The sequence below is a fragment of the Physeter macrocephalus genome, chromosome 17 (genome assembly GCF_002837175.3).
Source record: "Physeter macrocephalus isolate SW-GA chromosome 17, ASM283717v5, whole genome shotgun sequence".
Lineage (NCBI taxonomy): Eukaryota > Metazoa > Chordata > Mammalia > Artiodactyla > Physeteridae > Physeter > Physeter macrocephalus.
Window position 1 is genome coordinate 20,870,108 of NC_041230.1, and position 21,344 is coordinate 20,891,451.

The following is a 21,344-nucleotide window of genomic DNA, read 5'->3' on the forward strand; positions in this document are numbered from 1 at the left end:
TATGATGGTTAGCATTTTTTAGTAATAAAATATTTTTTCATTAAGACATGTACTTTTTTGTAGACGTAATGCTCTTGCACACTTGGTGGACTACAGTACAGTGCGAATATAGATCTAATGTGCACTGGGAAACCAAAGAAAATGTGTGACTCACTTTATTGCCATGGTCTGGAACCAAACCTGCAGAATCTCAGAGGTCTGCCTGTACTGGCTAAACATTGGTTATTATTACTCAACATACTTTCTCCCTGGCCAACATTTCAGTGACAATAGGGGTGGGAGGGGAGGGCTCCCTGAGTCCAATCCACGTCATTGCACACGCAAGCAATAGTCATCCCTCTGGAAGTCACTCTTCGCTGGGTGCCATCTGACAACTATCACTGTCCCTGCTACAGGATGAGGGGGATGAGCGTGAGGAGCTCTTGTGGAGGGGTTAGGAGCAGGGTGCTAGAGTCAGACTGGTTAGGGTTCAAATCCTGCCTCTGTTTTTTCCTTTTGTACATCTATAGCTAAGTTACTAACCTCAGTGAGCCTTAGTGTCTACCTCTGGAAGATGGGAATAATAAAAGGGTCCATCTCATGGTGTGAGGTGAAGAGTCAATGAAATTACTCATGTAAAAATGCTTATCACGGTGCCTGGCACATCACAGAGGTGAGTCAGGATTGGTATTCTCTTCTGGACAGTACAAGCCAAGGGGAGCATGGGCAGAAAGAATTAGCAGGAGATGATTCATATTTTAGTGTATCTGAAGGGGCCCCAGGGATCTTTGTAGCCTTGGTGCCCTCCTGCCCTCCTGGAAACACCTTCCTGAAATCATAGACTGATTGTCTGGCAGGTGCTGAGTTGGTAGAAAACAAAGCATCTTCCTCCATCACACAGCTGGCATGGATTTCCACGAGCAGCACAGACTGCCTGGTCTGCTTGCCACATGGGGGAGTCACTGGACATCCATCCATCAAAGTGAAGACCACACTCAGCCTGGAGCAGCTGCTCCAGAGCCCAGTGGATGTGGGTTTGAAGACCTCAGATAAACCTCACATACTGTGATAAGGCAAGAAGCAGGTCAGGACAGTGAACCGTTCTAAGATGCACTGTGTCCCTTCACAGGGAGATCTGAACTTGGCATGGAGCTGCCGTGAACGGAGCCCCCTCACTCGTGGCCTTTTCAACCACATCCTTCTTGCTCTGTGCCCTCTGCTGATGGCAGAATTGCTGCCCAACTACCTTAGCCAGGGCCTTAACGGTCACCATATGGGGAGCTCTACTTGCAGCCAGCTGTGCCTGCTTCACCTCTGGTCCTACAGACACCCGCCCAGGCCTGGCCAGAGGAGAGCTGGAGACTGATTTATTGGAAGCACAAGCCACAAGCCCAGCCTTTGAGATGCTAGTGGATGGCTTGCCTGGCCTAAATCTCAGCCTCTCCAGATTAAACCCTTAACATGCAAATATACCCTGGGAGTAGGGAGATGGCAGGTACCTGCCAGGATGAGTTCATCATGGTGTCATGCACTCATGTCACTCATTCTTGAGTACTATGTGCCAGGCTTGCCTTCCTCCATGTTTGGAAGGATAGGGTGAAGAATGGGACCAAGACTAAGAAGGGGTGGGGCGGGGGCTTCACTGGCCATGGCTGCCCCATGCCACTCACTCCTGGGCTGCTGGGACTATGTCTTTACTGCCTCCGCCATAGCAAACTTTGAGGCTAGAAAGAAAGGTTTTATTTGGGAAATGCTGTGGAGGTTTGTTACTGAGTCAATGGAGAAAGCACAGAGGGTCTGTGAGAGTAAATAGTACAGAAACTGGAATATCTTCAGCAAAATAATTGCAAGGCAACATTTCAGGGTAGTTTAATTTCCTCCTGCATTTTAATGACCAATATAGAAGATATAAAAATGTAATTTACAGAAAAACTCCAACATTTTGTTTCCCTGGTTATTCTAATAGAGCAAATGGGACATACAATATGATTAAAAAAAAAACATTTTCACCAAACACTGTAATCAATCTTTCATGCTACAGATCTGTGTAGTTACTGCTTGTCACACACTCCAAATAGATGTGAATAGGAGTTAAGCAGGAAGAAAACTCTGCTCTTTTCCTTTCTGATAACAGGGCAGGAAACCTTTACAAAGTCCATCCTTAGGCATTTTTCCATTCTGTTTGACCAGTTTTTAACTGAAAGTTACAATGGTTCCATTCCCAGGCACTGAGGTGGTAATGATAAGGACACGAGGGATGGTTGGGGTTTTAGAAGGTGAGGGGCAGTTTTTTAACCCACAAGCTTCTTCTGCCTCTGTTCATCACCTAGGACGAGACCCACGCACTCCAAGTGAGGTCAGGAGGCATGTGCTGGGCGAGGCAAGGAAACAACCTCCACCCCAGCTCTGCCTGTGGTCCAGGCGTGGGAGGGATGGTGGACCAGAGCTGCCCCCTGAGATAACGGCCCCTCTCCCTGCAGACACATCTGACTCATCTCACACAGCCTCCTCTTCCTTTAAAATCAGCTGATGTGGCCTCTATGGGGACTTTTATAGTCGGATTTTGCTTTCTGCTGCTAGTAACATTGCAAACACAGAATCTGGCTTCTCAGCAAGGACTTCAGGCTTATCAAACCCGACCACCTGAAAGTCAGAGAAGAAGAGCTGAAATTGTCAGAAAATATCCACCCACCACAGACCCCAAACCACTGAAGCCTCTGGAGAGGTGACGCTAACTTCCCGCACCTTCCCGTTTTCCAGGACCAGGACGCGGTCACAGTTGAGGACCATGTTGAGGCGGTGGGCAATGGTCAACACAATGCAGTCTTTGAAGGCATCTTTGATGGTGCTCTGAACAAGGGTGTCAGTCTTAGAGTCCATGGAGGCAGTGGCTTCATCAAGGAGAATGATCTGTTGAGGAAGGAGCATTGTGAAAGTCACACCAAGCCAAAGCTATACCTAGAGGGAAACTTATAGTCTTAGCTCAATTTACTAAAAAAGAAGGGCTGAAAAGTAATGAGCTAAGTATCCATCTCAGAAAGTAAGAAAAAGAACAAGAGAATAAAAGTCATATCACACCACCTTCATCTTCCTCAGAGGGACTTGCTGGAGAAACAAGGTTGTATATTCTTTGCTCCCCTTTTTGTGAATGGTTTATTCTAATCCTACAAACCAGTAAGAAGAAATGCCCCATGGTCTTTATCTACTGTACTACATGAGTTAGCATGAGATATAATAACAGTACTTGTTACGTTTCCTACTGCTGCTATAACAAATTAGCACAAATTAGAGGCTCAAAACAACACAAATTTATTATCTTACAGTTCTGGAGGTCAGAAGTCCTAAAGCTAAGGTATTGTCAGGACTGCATTTCTTTTGCAGGCTCAAGAGAAGACATGGTTTTCTTGCCTTTTCCAGCTTCCGGAGACTGCCTGCATTCCTTGGCTCGTGGCCTCTTTCTGACATCACTCTAACCTTTACTGCCATCGTTGCATTTCTTCTTTCTTTCTGACTCTCTTTCCTCCCCTTATAAAGACTTGTGTAATTACACTGGGCCCACCAAGGTAATCCAGGATAATGTCCCCATCTCAAGATCCTTGACTTAACCACATCAGCAAAGCCCCTTTTTCCCAGGTAAGGTAACATGTTCACAGATTCTGGGTATCAGGACATGGGCATCTTTGGGGGCCATTTTCTGCCTGCCACAGTGCTGGTTTGCCAGTCAGAGGGCTTGAGTTCAGCTCTAACTCTGCTTGACTTTGGCTAAATTACTTGACTTCCCCAAGGCTCCATTTCTTTGTCTGTAAAAGGGGGTTACACCTTATCATGAACACGAAATGCAAGGACAACACATCAACCACTCAGTACTGTGTAGTGCCACAGTCAGGACTGAATGCATGCTTGCTCTCTTCCCTGTCGTTAGCACATGTAGAGAGCACACACGATGGGTTACACTTTGATCAGGGTTCAGAGAATGGGATTTCTAAAGCAACAGCAATCCCTTCTCCAAAATCAGTAAGCAAAGATGGCTAAGTCACTAAGAAAAATGAGTATGAATTTTACAGTCCTTATATCCTGGCATTCTGAAGGCCTTCTTTGGTATCGAGTACTGTTTATCAGGCCTCAGAATCATTCAGGGACAAAGCGAAAAAGTTGAGAGGCAGATTTCTCAAACCCAAACCACTTAGGAGGACAGAGAGAATACCTAAGCAAGATCTCCCCGGGGAAAGGCCCAGGGGAGGCAGGTGCTATTGCTGTAAATGGCTGTTATTTTTCAATTTTTTCCCCTCACAACTTTGTCTTAAGAAAAAGTGATTGGTTTTTAAATGGCCCAATTGCTCTCTCTTTACTGAAAGACAAACGCCTGGCTCTACTTCTTGGATTGAGTGGCACTGCAGGAAATATCCAAAATTGGACCAGTCCATTTTCCGCGTTGTTTCCTTACTTTTGAATTACGGAGAAGCACTCGGGCCATACAAAGCAGCTGACGTTCCCCTACTGAGAAGTTTTCTCCATTTTCTGTGACTTCTGTCTGTAATTTCTCTGGGAGTTTCATTATCTATAGAACACAGAGAATGCCATATTTGTGCTGATGATCTATAAAATTGTCCTGTATCCTCCATATTGATTGCCCCCTTCTCTTGCATTTATCAGCTGGCTTTATTTTACTGCGGAAAAGAAAGTGCAAAACGACAATCATTTCAATATTGCGAACAGGCACCAGGGAAAGACCAAGGAGTAGGCAGCCATTAATAATTTAAAATCACAGTGTGATTCATAGAACCCCGTAGACACCTTGCCAAAAGAGTACAAATGATGCACATATGGCTCCAGAGAAACACAAACAAGTGTAAATGGCTTTCAGGATCCTTATTTCTATGCATAAAATGGAGATGGGATGGAGTTTTCTGGTCATCAAGGAAAGGTAAAGACAGGGTCTGATTTATCTAGCAGGACAAGTCAAAGTGGTTTTGGGTGATGCTCACCTTGGTACCAAGTCCTGGGAAAAATAAATTCCCTCTGGGCTGCAGAGGTGGCCACGCTCACCTGCTGACCCCAGCTGCAGCTCTTATAGCACAGGGTTCCATCTCACAGATGGTTCATTCCATGCCATGCCCTCTCACCTTCCCAGAGTTTATCTGCTTCAATAAGCAAATGAGGCTATTGGCAGAGCAGTAGGGCACTTCCTCTGGTCTAGAGTCAGATGGGCTTGGGGTCAAGTCTCCATTCTGCTACTCACACCTGACTACGCTGAGTCTTAATTTCTGCATCTCTAAAAGTAGGGGTAGGAGTACCAACCTCAGAGGGTTGTAGTCAGGACCAACTGAGATAATGCATGTAGAGCTCTTGACTGAATCTTTGCAGTGGCCTAATAAATCCTATCTATTGTTGCTTTTAACAAGGAGTAATAAGGATTGACATATGTGGTGCCAACAAACAACTGGCCACATCTAAACCTGAGCCAAGTGTCTGGGGCACTGGTGCTGGGAAACGGACTCATCCCGGACAGCCCCAGAGACCTACTGTGTCTCTAATGAATGTTCTCTCCAGAACCTGTCAGAGCATCTCATCGCTGTGACTCTCAAAGGGATCCATGTTGTACCTGCAATGAAGGAAAGGAGAGGAAGCTGAATTTCTGAGGACGAGAGGATGGGAGAGCATGTTTTCCACAGCATGAGGGGGAGAGCGGGAGGTGGTGTGTGATGACGCCACAGCAACAAGAGCAGTGCTTAGTCCAGGGCAGTGGTTCATGAAATACCAACTTCAGGCCCAGAGACCGAGAACCCATGACTCTGGGATGGAGCAGAAACCACCAAGGCGGGCAGAACACCAACCCTGCCAAGAGATAGCCCCGAGCGAGGCACTGGGGAGACACATTTGGTCCTCTCCATGGCCGTGTGCAGCAGAGCAGATCTGACCTTATGCAAATTCTTGGCAGAGAGAGAGGCAGCAAGCAATTCCACCTCCCGGTGTGTTCACTCTGCCTTCAGAGAGGCAAGAGCTTTACCTGCAGCTCCCGGGCCTTGCAGAGGGTGAGCACCTTACATGTAGGGTGTGAGTCTAGCATTTCAAGACACGGAAGGTGTCCTTTTCATTCATCTCTCAATACAGCCTCCTACTTCATTTGGTGCTCAATGGGGGAAATGTCCCTCTTGTTAGAGGGGCAGCCACTACACTGGGGTAAGTGAGTAACTGTGGTTTTCTCCTTGTGCCTTGACAACAGATCTCGAGCCCTGTAGAAGTTGCAACCCTACTGTTCTTGGACTTGAGCAGTTTCTGTTCACTTCTTAATGGAGTGAATTGACGTACTTCCTAAAGGATAGCTACATACGTAGGATAACCATTTATTTTATGTGCAAACTGGGGTAATTTAGGGAGTGGCCACTGCTAAACCTGATAAGATGCTGAAACAGGCATAAATCAGGGCTCTCCAGGGCCAACTGGGATGTCTGCTCACCCTGCACATAAGCATCTTGCTTATTTGTAATGTAGTTAATAAAACACAAGTAATGTTCAGGCCCCTAGTCCTCAGCTCCTCTCAAGGCTCGTGAGCATCTCAGGATAGGACAGCCCCAGGCCAGCCACGGCGTGGGAGCTTCACAAAGCTCTTGTTGGTCTGATTTCACTATCCAAAAATAGGGATGCACAACGATCAAAAACAGCTACCTTACTGTACCTACAAACAGAACAGGATCCTGGGGGATCACAGTCAGCTTGGTTCTGAGGTCTTCCAAACCAACAGTACAGATATCCATGCCATCAATGAGGATTGTGCCACTGGCGGGCTCCACCAGACGAAGCAAGGCCGTTCCTAAGGATGACTTGCCTGGGAACGATAAATGCAACAGCAGCAAATCAAACATCAGTTTGTATTCCATCATACCTGAGTATCTATCTAATCAAGGGAATTTTTAATGCAATGAAAATGGCATTGTGCAGACAGAAATCCCACTCTGCAGGGGCTACCCTAATACAGTTAACCTGTCCATCCCTGCAGGGGCTATAAACACATGACTCATCCTCTGGGCCTCATCTCACCAGACTGATTCTCATTTAATTAATTCAAAAACTGATGTGTGTTTACTTCTAACTCCACACATCCATCTAACCTGAAATCCTAATTTACAGTAAAGAGATGTCAGGGAAAAAACAACCAATCCACCACACACGCACATCACCCTCTGTTGTGATTTAACTAGCATGCCCAGTGGAAATGCAAAGAAAACAACATGAAAGAAACACAATCAGAGCTTGTCCTCACCAGAACCTGTTCTTTCAACAATCCCAACTGTCTGCCCACTCTGGATGTTCAAGTTCAGCCCGTTGAGAACAAGGGGAGTGTTGCCTCTGTATCTCATCTGATAGTCTCTGAATGTTATCTCCCCGCGGCTGGGCCAGTCGTGGGGATAAGTCCCTACTTTGAGGGGGTGAGTGCATTCAGGAACACAGGTCTGAAAAGCAGAATAACAAATGATGGGTTAATAGTCATTTGCTTTTCCATTCATTCATTCATTCATTCATTCACACAATTCTAGGTACTGGTATTCACGCTGGTGAACTAGACCAATAAGGACACTGCACTCCAGAAACTCACATTGCAGTGGGGAAGTCAGATAATAAACAAGAAAAGAGATGAGAAATGAAGACAATAAAACAGCGTATTGTAATAGAACACACAATGTGTAGGGTGGAAGAGGTAGGAGGAGTAAAAGTTACTTAAGTGTTGAGGAAGGCATCTGTGAGGATGTGACATTCAAGCTGAGACCTGGAATGCTGAGAAGATGTCAGCTACAGGAAGATTCATTCCAGGCAGAGTAGACAGCTACTGCAAAAGCCCTGAGGCCAGAATGAGTGTGGGGACTTTGAGGAACAGAAAGAAAAGTCAGTGTGGCTAGAGCTTAGTGAATAGAATGGATGACTATAAGGGGCAGCTCATACTGGGCCTTGTGAGCCTGGGCAAGTGTCAGCAGTGTGACCTTGAAGCTGTGTGACAAATCCAGACCAAGCCTTGAGATTTGCAGAATTCGATCAGATACAATTTCGTTATCTGCAAGAGTCACTGTGGTGTTAGAAGCAGGAAGATGACAGTAGCACCGGGTGTCAAGTTCAGAGTTACGTGGAAAAGGAATTAAAGTTTTATAAGGGCCCAAGAAATGCAAATCTCCTCTAATTAAGGAGGAGAGCAACTTGACTGCATTATAAGACTAACCCCTCCTCTGAATTATAAAGTCCCTGTTAACCAGGAGAAATAGAGCTCCCGTGTTCCCCATTAGGGTGGCTGACCAGCCCACATCCCTGGTTGAAAGGCAACCACAATTAGCTGAGAAAATAATTGTATTCCTAGACAGTGAGTATTTTTAATCCCTAGAAGATTTAGAATTTGTAATAATAATATTTAAGAGAAGCAAAATTGGAATAGTAGTATTTTTAGTTTATGGAATCTGCATATTTGGTGCTTTAAGTATTCATAATGTTAATACCATTCAGGCTTGTGAATCTAATTTAAAATGTAAAATTGAATAACTTATTTTAACATGGTTTTAAGTTTAAAAACTTACTGTTTATATACAGCATTGGGATTGTCGTGAGAACTTAAAGCTCACCATACTTATAAGTTTAATTTATTAGATTTATATAACCTCAGGAAGGTTTGTTTGTTAAATCAGATTATCGAGGTACTTAAAAAGGAAATGGAATGCATTAAATTTTAAAATGCAGTTTAAAATGTTTTAAAGTGTTTAATTAAGTTTGTAAAAGGGGCCAAATGCTGTTCAAAGGCCCTTAAAAGTGATTGCTTGCATTGGCAAGACTGCTTTTCAAAGAATAGCAGGATTTGTAAGGGGAACATAAAACCTTTTAAAGAAGAGGAAGACTGGTTTTTTCAATTTACAATTTTAGTCAAGTAAATATTAATTTTTAGAAACTTAAGTAAGCCACTGAATTCTCTCTTCTGTATACAGAAACTGCCCTTGAGGAAATTTTTTAAAAACAACTTCCCCCTCATCATCAAGGACTTTAGACTATATTGTCAATATGGGCGTTAAGAAAAGGGGTTGTGGTCCGATTTCAGTTTTTAAAGAGATCCCTTTCACATGTAAAAAGATCAAATACCTAAATTCTGCCAGAGTTAACTGGCTCCTCCTCTTGCACTGATTTCTTACCGAAATGTACTCCCTGAGCAGCTCCACGGAGGTGAACTTGGCCTGGATCTCCGTCCCTGTCCGCACGCACACTTGGAGCAGCCCACTCAGCTGTGGAGGGGGCGACAAGCAGCCACAGTCAGAGCCCTCTCTGCCTTCAGGGCTGGCTTGTGAGTCACCCCTCCCGTCTTACTCAGGACCACACCAAAAGCAGGCCTGCATTCCCAGCCAAGTGCCCAGATGTAAAGACACTCCTGTTGGGGTGTTTTGTCTTTAAACACTTCCTTTGTATTTAGAAACAAATGGTAATTATATTCTCCCTGGCACTCCAGATGGTCAGAGTCATCCCACCACAGCACCGCTCAGGCACAAGCTTCTTGGTTGGAGCGGTGCGGGAACTGCTGTGAGCAGGAATTCTCCCAGGGCCTCTGCACTGCTGGAAACCCAGCACTTGCGGCCACCTGGTAGGGTCCTGCACCTCTGTGCCCTCCCTGATTACCCCACCTGCATCCTGGAAGCACCTGAAACCCAATCACCACAGATATCAGAAGTGGAAGAAAACCATCAAGCCCAACTACTTGCTTCGGACATGAGAAACTCTAGGCTTAGACGGTGGCCTGCTAAGGTCACCCACCTTAGGCCAGGATACCCCCAAAGCCAACCCTGAGGTTTGAGGGCAAGCAGGTTGAATGGAGTTCCCCCCCAAAGATATTCCACATCCAAATCCCTGGGACCCTTGAATGTTACCTCATTAGGAAGAGGGTCTTTGCAGGTATAATTAAGGACCTTGAGATCAAGCTGGGTTACCTGGGTGGACCCTAAATCCAACAAGTGTCCATATAAGAGACAGAGGAGGAGGAGACATGAAGGCGGGACAGAGATTGGAGGGATGCAGCTACAAACCCAGGAAGCCAACAGCCACCAGATGCCGGGAGGGACAAGGAACAGACTCTCCCCTGGAGCCTTCCAAGGGAACATGGCCCTACAGACACCTTGATTCTAGACTTCCAACTTCCAGGACTGCAAGAGAATACATTTCTCTGGTTTTAAGCCACTAGTTTATAATTTGTTACAGCAGCCCTAGGAAACAACTCCAGGAGGTGGACCCAAAAAGTCCCAGTAGGAGCTGGGAGAACTGAGGCACAGAGGAGGAGAGTGTGGATAGGCTTCACTGTGAGCAACTGAAGCTTGACTCCCCTGGGTGTCCTGGGAGTCTGCACAGAACACACCTGACTTGTCCCGAGGATACTGTTCTATCTCCACTAACTCCCTGCAGGCATTGCTGGGGCGCTGGGAGGACTCCCCATACCGCAGGTGCAACCTGCCTCAGCCTTGAACTGAGCACCTTCCCGCAGCAGTGGGAGGCCAGCTGGCCTGCCCTGGAAGGGGGGCCACCAACAGCACCTGCCTCGGTCGCAGGGTGGGCTAGTGGGCTGGAGGAAGGACCAGGTCTTCCTCACTAGGTGAGCAGTGACTGGGTGCCAGCACAGTTGGGGCTGGTTTCCCAGGGGTGAACGTGATAGACAAGACCCCTGCAGCCCCAGGGCTTGCATTCTAGTGGGCCGGCGGGATGAGACACAGGCAATTTCAAGGAACCCTAAGAATGTCAGTTATATGGTAAGATGTGAAAGAGGGGCTAGGGCTGGACTGGGGGGTTACCTTAGTTGGGGTGATTAAGAAGATGGTGTGTGCTGAAGCATTCATGATAAGTCTGCCAGGCAAACTCTGGGTAGCAGCAAGTGGCCTTAACAGGAAGGAGGCAGTGTGGCCTGAGCAGGCAGATGAGGTGAGAGCAAGTGTGGGTCCAGACCCTCTGAGAGCTCATCTCCGTGGGCCTCCCTTGCTGCCTCCCAGCTCTTTACACATGCCACTGGCTTTCCATTTCTCTTAGGGCACTGGCTCTCAGCCGGGGTGATTAGGCACCCCATCCCCGGGACATTTGGCAATGTCTGGAGACATTTTGGGTTGTCACGACCTTGGAGGCGGGAGATTCTACTGGCATCTCCTGGTTAGAGATCAGGAAGACTGCTGACATCCTGCAACACGCAGAACAGCCCCTGTCAGAAAGGATTATCTGGCCCAAATGTCCACAGTGCTGCAGGCGAGAAAGCCTTTCTTAGAAGACAGGAGACACCCCTGCCCACGGCTGACGGAGCCCCGCCGACCCCTCATATCGTATTCTCCACCACCCTGCGCAGGCCACAGGAGCTTCTGCGTTCCTCCAAGGCACCAGTCTCCTGCCTGCCCTCAGCCTTTCCTGGCCCCCTCAGACTGAAGCACTTCCCTGGCTCCTTCTTTATCAAATTCAGGTGTCAGCTTGCAAATCACCTCCCGGCAGAGGCCTTCCCTGACTCTATCGGGTCTAATGCTGCTTCCCCACTGACAGTCAATTACCCTGCTTCATTATCTTCATAACAGTTCAACAGTTTCTGAAGTCTCCCTATTTATTTACTTGCGCACTTATTTATTCCATCCCACTTTATATCCCTTTATATCCCACTAGCATGTAAGCTCCATGAGTGCAGAGACCTGTCCCGCTTGTTCACTGCTGAACGCACAGCAGCTGAAATGGTTCCGGCTCCTGGCAGGTGCTCAGTGGACACATCTGGTGAGTGAATGAATGAACTCTGCTCTTGAGAAGGGCATATAAATATTTTGTTAAGTTCAAGGGTATCAGCTCCTCAGGGACCCAGGCAGCCCTCCATGGGGTTAGAATTCCCTTATCAGCACAGTGCTGGCCCCAGGAAGTGCTCATCCTCCTCCGTCATGTTATGTGATGTTACTTTGCACTCACTTTCTGCTCTGTGGGACTTCACACCGATTTCTCATCCACCTAGGGAGTCTCCTCTGTTCTCAAGGGAAGCTCTGTCAGCTGGATTTTCTGTATTCTCCAAAGGGGGGGCTAACGCTGGATAAAACTCCAAAGCCAGCTGGAGGGGAAACACCCGCTAGATCTTGAGGTGTGCAAATTCTCCAGCCTCACAGGAATGTTTGAAAACAATCTCATAGAAAGCTGGTGATATATCCCAAGGGCATAACCTCAGTTGAGGAAAGCGGTTTCACTTGGACCAAGTAAGGGAATCTATCCAACATCATCTGTTTAATATTTTACTAGGTAACAACAAATAAAATCATCCATCAATGAGAGAAACTGCCTACACAAGGAAAATTCATTTCCCTCACTTAACATAGAGTCCTGAGCATATATTTCTTCCTCTTCCTTTCCAAAATATTATTAAAATGATAGTACAGAGATTGCAAAAAGGAATAGACCATTAACAGCAAGGGGCTTGGGAAGAGATATCATTGAAGGAGAGAGTTACACATTTCTGGAAGATGGAAAGAGGATGGAAGCCTTTTGATAGGATGGAGGCAGAGTGTGCTGCAGGGGCTTCCAGAACCTTCTGTCCAGCAGAAGTCAGAGAGGCTCCAGGTAAGAGAAGGGGTCCACAAAGAGACAGACGGAGGTGGTGTATAGACAGCTACTCCTGTTGGGCCCATTTCCTCCCCCTCCTCATCTTCCTCCCAACCAGAGGTAGCTGGACAATTTATCCCTAGGCCAACACACACACACACACGCACACGCACATGCACACGCACACGCACACGCACACGCACACACACACACACACATTTCCCTAAAGAAAGTGGATAAATGACTTGGGGCTCCCAGAATAGTATCCTAGATAAAATCCCTTTAAATCTAGCCTTTGGGTGTCTGAAGGCCAGCTCTCTGGCTGCTTTCCTGAAGTGAAGCCAGCCTGTGGAAAAGTCCAACCCACCTATCCATAGTTATAAAACCTCCCATCAGGAGAGACCTACCAAGGCATTTACAAAGGCAGATGAAACGTGAAAATCCAACCAAGTTTCTCAGCCTTAACCACAAATGGATCAAGGGACTTAAGAACAAAACCAATGGCATGAAAGAGCAAGAACCAGATGAACAAACAAACAAACAAAAAACCTGATCCTGGAAAAAACAGATATCAGTCAAAGAAGGAAGGAGAGTTTAAGAAAGGTGAGGAGCTCTAATTAATATCCTCGGAGAGATTAAAAATATGTTACACCCATTTTTAAATGATTTGCTTAAAAACTCAGAGACTAAGAAAGAGTTTGTGGAAATTAAGTATACAAACATATGATCGCCAAACTTCAAATTCAAGAGAATGGCCGAATGACAAAGCAAAGGAAAATTCCCAGAAAAAAGATAAAAAAAACAAGAACATGGAAACTTTGAGATGAAAGAAAGGAAACATAGAGGACTGATGCAAGAAATCCAATATTCAACCAATATGAGTCACAGGAAAAGAAAACAAAGGGAAAGGAGACAAGGAAATTATCAAGAAGAGAAAAAGGAATAAAGGAGGAAAAGGAGAAATTTTTCCACTTGAAGAGAGATTTGACTTTACTCTGTTCCCAGCCTTGAACAGAATGAGTGGAAACAGACCTCCACTCAGACTCACTGTCCTGGAATGTCAGAGCACCGAGGATAAGGGCTGCATCGGAACAGCTTCCAAAGACAGAAGTGTGAGGTATGTAACAAGGAGCAGATGCAGACTCAGATTGGTATCAGACTCAGATGACGTGGGTTCAAATCCTGGCTCTCACACATGCCGGTGTGTGATTCTGACAAGTCTTTCTGGACCTCAGTCTCCTCACCTGTAAAACCAGGATTATGGCGTCCCGACCTCATGCGTTATTGTGGGGATAAATGAGTTAATTTATGTAAAGGACTTACAACAGTGCCTAAAATGACATGTGTTTCCCTATTATCATTATTATTCCCTATTATTATTATTTCCCTGTTATTCTTATTTTTCAAAAGAAAAACACCAAAGCAACCAAAAAGAGAAGTTGGTGATTATTTGTCATGGACATCATGGTTGCCCCCCAGCATTCCTTTCCCTCTCCCCATTGTGGGGCAGCAGTGTGTGACATGAGAGCAACATGGGGTATGACTCCATCCTTTGGCCTAAGCCAGTCATCCGAGTCCCATCGAGCCCCAAATTAGTTCGGGGATGCCTCAATTAATCCAGTAAAAGTAAAACACAGGGCTTTTGTTCAGTGGCTGGGGCAGGAAATGCTTTTCTCCTGCTTGCTTCCTGCTAGAGCCCCCAGAGGCTGCCAGTCACCATTGCACAACAATGAAGAAAGTCATCACAGGAGGAGGACAAACCCAGGGGCCATGATCCATCTGTGCCTGAAGCCCATACAGCCACCAGACCTTTTAATGATGTGAACCACTGAGCTCTCTTTATTATTTAAACCCGTTGAGTTGGGTTTTCTGTTATGTCCACCTTCCCTGATACACTCTATGCCAGAGCCTCCAGGCCAAGCCCAGCCTTACACTAGGTGTTACCTGGATGATGTAAGACAATGACAAGCCTTTGGATGAAGCACTGATTGAGGAGAAACTCAGGGTCACCAACAAGACCACAATGAAGGTGACGATGTTCATGAGGACATCCATCCTTAGAGCAAACCACCTGAGAGCACAGTTAAAGTATAGGAGAGGGCTGCAGTTTTCATCATTTAGCATCTTAAACCTAAAATTAAGAAATCAGACAAAACAGGAGGTCAGGTTGTGCTTCCATAGACTTAGGGTTAGGGCTACTGGAGAAATAGGACGAGAGGAATTTTTACTCAAGGGCCAATGCATTCTTATATAGGAAACTCTTACAAAGATGAGCATATATTCATACTCTTTAGAATCTGCTGCCACGGGCATCTTTGATTTGCACGTATTTTGAGAAATCCTACACGGCAGTAGCATATGGTGCTGAGTGGGCTCTTTCTGTCTTTCCCAGAACTGGCAACTGGAACCCACAGCTGAGAACAAAAGGGGCTGAGAACCTCACACTCTACCTCCAAAGGACCGCTGTCTTGGAGGCAGCCACCCCCCAAAGGCCCTGTGGAAATGACCGTTGACCCCTTTGATCTATACAGGGTGGGAGGTGAGGAGATCTCAATGTTTGTGATGGCAGAGGAAGGAAAAGAAGGTGCTGGATTGGTTCTCCTCCCCAGTTCAGGGAAAGAAGAGGCAAGGCAATTGTTTATAAAGGTGGAGGATGAAAAAGAAAGCTGACATCTTGTACCCCTGCTGCGTGTCCCCTGAGCCAAAGAGGAGAAGGAGCACAGGGTAGAGCGACAGAGAGATGACACAGCCGAGGGATGAAGGCAAGACCCAGCCCCGGAGTTGCTCGGTCCCCAGATGTACGGAAGGTGGGTCCTTCCTGTTCCTGCAGTTCCTAGAGTTGGAGTGCAGAGGGCAGATGGCATGTGAGGCTGCAGTCTTGATGCCACACTGATCGGCATGAGGCAAGAGGCCCCACATAAAAGGAAAGCAGTGTGAGGCTGCCAGGAGGAGCTCATGGGGGGACCCGCCAGAGCCTGCCCATCGGCAGCGCCCAGCAGAGTGGCTGGGGACCTGGGTCCTGTTGGGGGCTCTCCCCTGCCACACCTCATCTGCACGGGGAGCTGGACCAGAAGAAATCAGCAGCAGAAAGGAGAATGACCCGGACAGGGTGGTCACCTGAGGATGTGTCCTTCCCCACCTCCATACCCCTGCACCAGCCTCAGAGAACCAGGCTCAGAGAAAAGGGAGAGAGTGTTTAAAAGAAAAGACTGGGTGCTTCCCAACAATGATCCTGCCCCCTTGCCCGACACATAGAGCAGCACAGCATGCCCACTCCAAGCCTCCGAAGAGATGGAGGGTGGGGGGCTGTGACCTGAGTACCTTCAAGATTGAAGTTTTAACCGGACTGAGCTAACCATTGACCAGAAGGGACATTAATCACAATGGCCACTGAAGGTTCCCCTGACTTACTGGGAAAGGGGCCTCATCAGAACAGCAGGTAGAAATTATTAGAAACAGAAGGGACATTAATCACAATGGCCACTGAAGGTTCCCCTGACTTACTGGGAAAGGGGCCTCATCAGAACAACAGGTAGAAATTATTAGAAAAAAAATTAAAACTTTCCATGCTTAAACCCTTAAAGAGTTGAGATTCCTCCATTGGTACAGTCATGACATCCTCGGACATTGTTGCTCCATCCTGTTCTAAACCTCCTCAAAGGATTCTGCCTGGAAGCCCCTCTGACTACCCAGGCTGGGCCCTGTAGCACCCTCCTCTCTGTTTCCACTCCAACTAATTTTTCCCAGAGCTTAGTTAAAATATTCTTCAAAACACTTTGGTCTTTCTACCATGTCTCTATAAAGCCTACAAATTCAACTGACAGCTTAAGTGACTTAGGAGTCATCTGTGGTCTTACGTGTGTGGTTGGTTAGGTTGTGCAGAAACAGAATCACTGGCAGGGATCAAATTGGAATTTGACCTCGAACCTTTTTTTAGTGCTGTAGCATTTTTGTCTGTTCGCAGAAGCAGTACAAGTCAGAAGCCCAAGCCCTCTGGAAAGTCCATGAAAGGAATGAAAGGATGAAAAGAGGGGAGAGCCCATCAATGGCGTAGGGCTCAGGTCTCCTATAGGATCGTTTTGGAAACCTTGGGGGAGAATCTGCAGGAAGACAAGGATTGAATTTGTTCAGTTTGTTGTGAGTTGATGAATGGCCCATGACCAGGACACTGGAAGGGTGGATGTGTGATGCAGGACTCTTGACAGATGATGTTCAGGTCACACCAGTAACAGGGCTAGATGCTGACTGAACTAAAGACAGGCCGGGATGCCAGGTCCACAGTGAGATCGTGGGTGGTGGGGAGAGAGAGACACAAACTTTGAAGTGTGTGTTAGGATTTTAAGGAGGGAAAGGATGGGGGTGGAAAAAGACCATCCATGTGGCAGAGACGCTATAGATTCACCAAACTCCATTTTCTTTTCCTCCTATGGCCACAGCTGGACTACATTTCCCAGCCCCCTTTGCAGTTAGGTGCACCCATGTGACTGACATCTGGCCAATGAGTGTGCAGAAATGATGAGTGCCTTCATTGGGGTCCTCCACCCACATCTCTCCTCTTATCTTCCAGTTAGACCAGAGGATCCTGGAAAGGTCCCCAAGGCCCTAAGGATGGAAAAGCCCCAGATGGAAAGAGACCGTGTACTTGAGTGTGGAGCAAAATCCCCTACCCCTGCCCCGTGGACCCTCATTCAGGTGTGGCTTGAGGAAGAATAAATACGTATTGTGTTAAGCCCCTAAAATTTGTAGTTGTTTGTTACCACAGTGAGCCTATTGTGATTGATACACACTGATTATATGTGATTATACGGTGTTTTAGAAGTTTGGAGCTGGAGGACTCCAGAGAAATTTATTAATCTAGTCCCGACATTTTAAAAAGAAGAAAACTGGTCCACCTACGAAGTGAGATGTAATGTGGTCTTTAAAAATGACTTTTACGAGGAATATGTAATAACAAGAAAAATGCAGTTTGAAAATAAAACAAGACAAAAGTGATTATAAATATTGCAGAAATAGAAAAAAAGAAAAGACTGGAAGGAAATACACAAAAATATTAATAGGATTTGGGTTGGGGGCCCATGGGTGATTTTTTTTTTTTTTATGTTTTCTCCTATTTTCCTGAACTGAACACATATTACTTTTAGGGAGAAAAAAATAAAACATGTAAAACCCTGTACTGAGGTTGTCATTGGATGAGCTCGAGTCTTTGGGGGCCTTGGACAGTGGGGAGAAAGGCCTAGTGTGTGAGGGGCTCCTCCTCCGTTCTACCGGCTCTCCATCCACAGTCAGCCCGCGCCACCCGGACTTCCCTCCTCAGAGCCAGAGCAGCGTTTCTGGGCCTCCCGCTGGGGCTGACAGGGAGCGGAAGCCCTGGGGCAGGCCCTGCCCAGGACTTATTGCTGACGCAGTCGTCCCTCTTGTCGTAGGCGTGGATGGTTCCCAGGCCCTGCATGGACGAGGCTACGTGGGAGAACCAGGGGGACTGGCTGACGCTCTCGACCTTCTTGAGCTCCTGGACTCCTCTGTGAAAAATGCTGCGGGAAAACCAAGAGTGGCCCAGAGGGCCCCAAATGGGGTCTCCCAGTGCTCCCCTCAGCTCACACAAATCCAACTGGGCACTCAAGACAAATTTAAGACGGATGGTGCCATCTAACCAGGGAGGAGGGGCTGGCCCGCCATTCTCCTCTTGGGGGGCCCATCCCTGTGTGTGAGGGTGGGGTCTCAGAAATTTGAGCCACTTCTTCCTGTGGTCTCAGTTTTGAAGGCTTCTTGCAGCATGAGTGTCTCGCTGCACGAGCTGTGACTCTGGTCTTTAAAGACTAGAGTTTTTCACACAGTGCAGCCCCTAAATACAAGCCAACCACTTCTGGGTACCCAACCAAAGAAAAAGAGATCTGTTCCAATTGTGGAGGAAAATCTGGATCTGGTGTGTCAACTGCCAATATGTGATCTTCTAAAGACATTTTCAAAGGTAATTTTGAACAACATTTGAACATTGTCACCTCAGGAGCTGATTTTAAAACCAAATGCTCCACGGGATGTAACTCCCCCAGGGCCCCAGTGAGTGCGAGACCGCTGCCCTCGGCACGCACATGGGCAGCTGGCCCGTGACAGCGAATCTGATCTGGCCTCCAGACTCAGCTGACACTCACCCAGGGGAGAGGAAGGGAAACCTCATTCAGAGCTCAAGTGAGTTAGTTGGAAACATTGGGTAACTCAGTCTGGATCAGCCTGATCTGGCCGGTCTTGTAGCAAGAAGTAGGGGTGCAGGGCAGAGAAAAACCTTTTGCTAAGTAAGTCAACAGCACAGAGGGGAGAACAGACAGGAACAATGGTCAGACAAACACACAGATTACAAAAGACAAACACCAGCCCAAGGAATCCATTTTAAGAAGTGGCACCCAGGACATGTTATGGTTTGTAAAGGACTTGCAGAAATTATTTGTATTTGGTCACTGCACTAAACTCTTGAGGCTGGACCCTGAGGCCCGTGTGTCCTTTCTCAGAGTCACGAAGGAGGCAGTGGGAGACTGAAGCGAGAGCCCGGCTCCCCCAACTCCCAGGGCACATGTGTTAGTTCCCATGGCGACGCCAGCTTCAGCCAAGGATGTGGAGTCAGCCTCTCTGCCCATGCATAGCTACACGCACAGTCCCCACTGTCTGTGGCATCATCTGTGGACTTGATCCACAGCCTTGAAACATCCAAGATCAAACCGGTAATCTTGATCACCCCCAACTGCGTCTCCTCCTGTATCACTCATATCTGTCTTCACAGCACTCCCCGTCTTGGACTCATCCTTGGCCTCTCCCATCCCCCAACCCCAGCGGACTATCTCCAAAATGGCTCCCGAATCCACCTCTTTTCTGTCCTGACTGCTGCTGCCTGTGTCTCCGTTCTCACTCAGATTCTACACTGCAAGAGTCTCCAATCCTATAGCCTTGTCTCAATCTTTCTGTAGCTTCATCCACCCTCCACACTGTGCAATGGCCACAGCAATATTTCTAAAACTCAGCTCTGAGTGTGATGTTCCTGCTTAGAGGTGGACGTGGGTCCACGATCTGTGGGCTGAATGAATCCTTGCAATCTGGGGCACCCCCTTCAAGACACTCTGTGTCCAGACCAGGGCTGGGCACATTTAAGAACATAATAAACATTTCGTTGAGTTTTATAGAAACTCAAAGTCTGTATAATATTGTGTCCCATTTCTAATTTACAAGACACATTGATCCTCGTGAGAACCCTTCCAGAACAGGCGAGGCGCATGTTTCAATGATTACCGTTTTAGAGATAAGGAGACTGAGGCCTGCAGTGTTCCTCCGACTTCTCCAAGGTCCTCCAGCTAGTTTTGCAGCAGAGCTGGGACTCTGATGCAAATTTCATCTGATTTCCAATCCTTAGCCCTCACTCGATACCCACCAGGCTGCCTGCTGAGAACTCCAGCTCGCCCAGGGCGAGGGAGGGCATTATGGCGTCCCGACCTCATGCGTTATTGTGGGGATAAATGAGTTAATTTATGTAAAGGACTTACAACAGTGCCTAAAATGACATGTGTTTCCCTATTATCATTATTATTCCCTATTATTATTATTTCCCTGTTATTCTTATTTTTCAAAAGAAAAACACCAAAGCAACCAAAAAGAGAAGTTGGTGATTATTTGTCATGGACATCATGGTTGCCCCCCAGCATTCCTTTCCCTCTCCCCATTGTGGGGCAGCAGTGTGTGACATGAGAGCAACATGGGGTATGACTCCATCCTTTGGCCTAAGCCAGTCATCCGAGTCCCATCGAGCCCCAAATTAGTTCGGGGATGCCTCAATTAATCCAGTAAAAGTAAAACACAGGGCTTTTGTTCAGTGGCTGGGGCAGGAAATGCTTTTCTCCTGCTTGCTTCCTGCTAGAGCCCCCAGAGGCTGCCAGTCACCATTGCACAACAATGAAGAAAGTCATCACAGGAGGAGGACAAACCCAGGGGCCATGATCCATCTGTGCCTGAAGCCCATACAGCCACCAGACCTTTTAATGATGTGAACCACTGAGCTCTCTTTATTATTTAAACCCGTTGAGTTGGGTTTTCTGTTATGTCCACCTTCCCTGATACACTCTATGCCAGAGCCTCCAGGCCAAGCCCAGCCTTACACTAGGTGTTACCTGGATGATGTAAGACAATGACAAGCCTTTGGATGAAGCACTGATTGAGGAGAAACTCAGGGTCACCAACAAGACCACAATGAAGGTGACGATGTTCATGAGGACATCCATCCTTAGAGCAAACCACCTGAGAGCACAGTTAAAGTATAGGAGAGGGCTGCAGTTTTCATCATTTAGCATCTTAAACCTAAAATTAAGAAATCAGACAAAACAGGAGGTCAGGTTGTGCTTCCATAGACTTAGGGTTAGGGCTACTGGAGAAATAGGACGAGAGGAATTTTTACTCAAGGGCCAATGCATTCTTATATAGGAAACTCTTACAAAGATGAGCATATATTCATACTCTTTAGAATCTGCTGCCACGGGCATCTTTGATTTGCACGTATTTTGAGAAATCCTACACGGCAGTAGCATATGGTGCTGAGTGGGCTCTTTCTGTCTTTCCCAGAACTGGCAACTGGAACCCACAGCTGAGAACAAAAGGGGCTGAGAACCTCACACTCTACCTCCAAAGGACCGCTGTCTTGGAGGCAGCCACCCCCCAAAGGCCCTGTGGAAATGACCGTTGACCCCTTTGATCTATACAGGGTGGGAGGTGAGGAGATCTCAATGTTTGTGATGGCAGAGGAAGGAAAAGAAGGTGCTGGATTGGTTCTCCTCCCC

General features: G+C 47.0%; 1 protein-coding gene across 1 annotated transcript in view; it reads right to left on the bottom strand.

Annotated features, from left to right (window-relative positions):
- Window positions 1-2,529: 2,529 nt before the first annotated feature.
- Window positions 2,530-21,344, bottom strand: part of LOC102996921 (ATP-binding cassette sub-family C member 12) — a 41,599-nt gene continuing 22,784 nt past the window's right edge. Inside the window, exons 12-17 of the mRNA XM_055078909.1 lie at window positions 9,141-9,230; window positions 7,241-7,430; window positions 6,660-6,805; window positions 4,424-4,537; window positions 2,725-2,889; window positions 2,530-2,622 (exon numbers count right to left, since the gene is read on the bottom strand). Coding sequence (XP_054934884.1) covers window positions 2,530-2,622; window positions 2,725-2,889; window positions 4,424-4,537; window positions 6,660-6,805; window positions 7,241-7,430; window positions 9,141-9,230 — 798 coding nt within the window. The remainder of the gene's footprint in view (window positions 2,623-2,724; window positions 2,890-4,423; window positions 4,538-6,659; window positions 6,806-7,240; window positions 7,431-9,140; window positions 9,231-21,344) is intronic.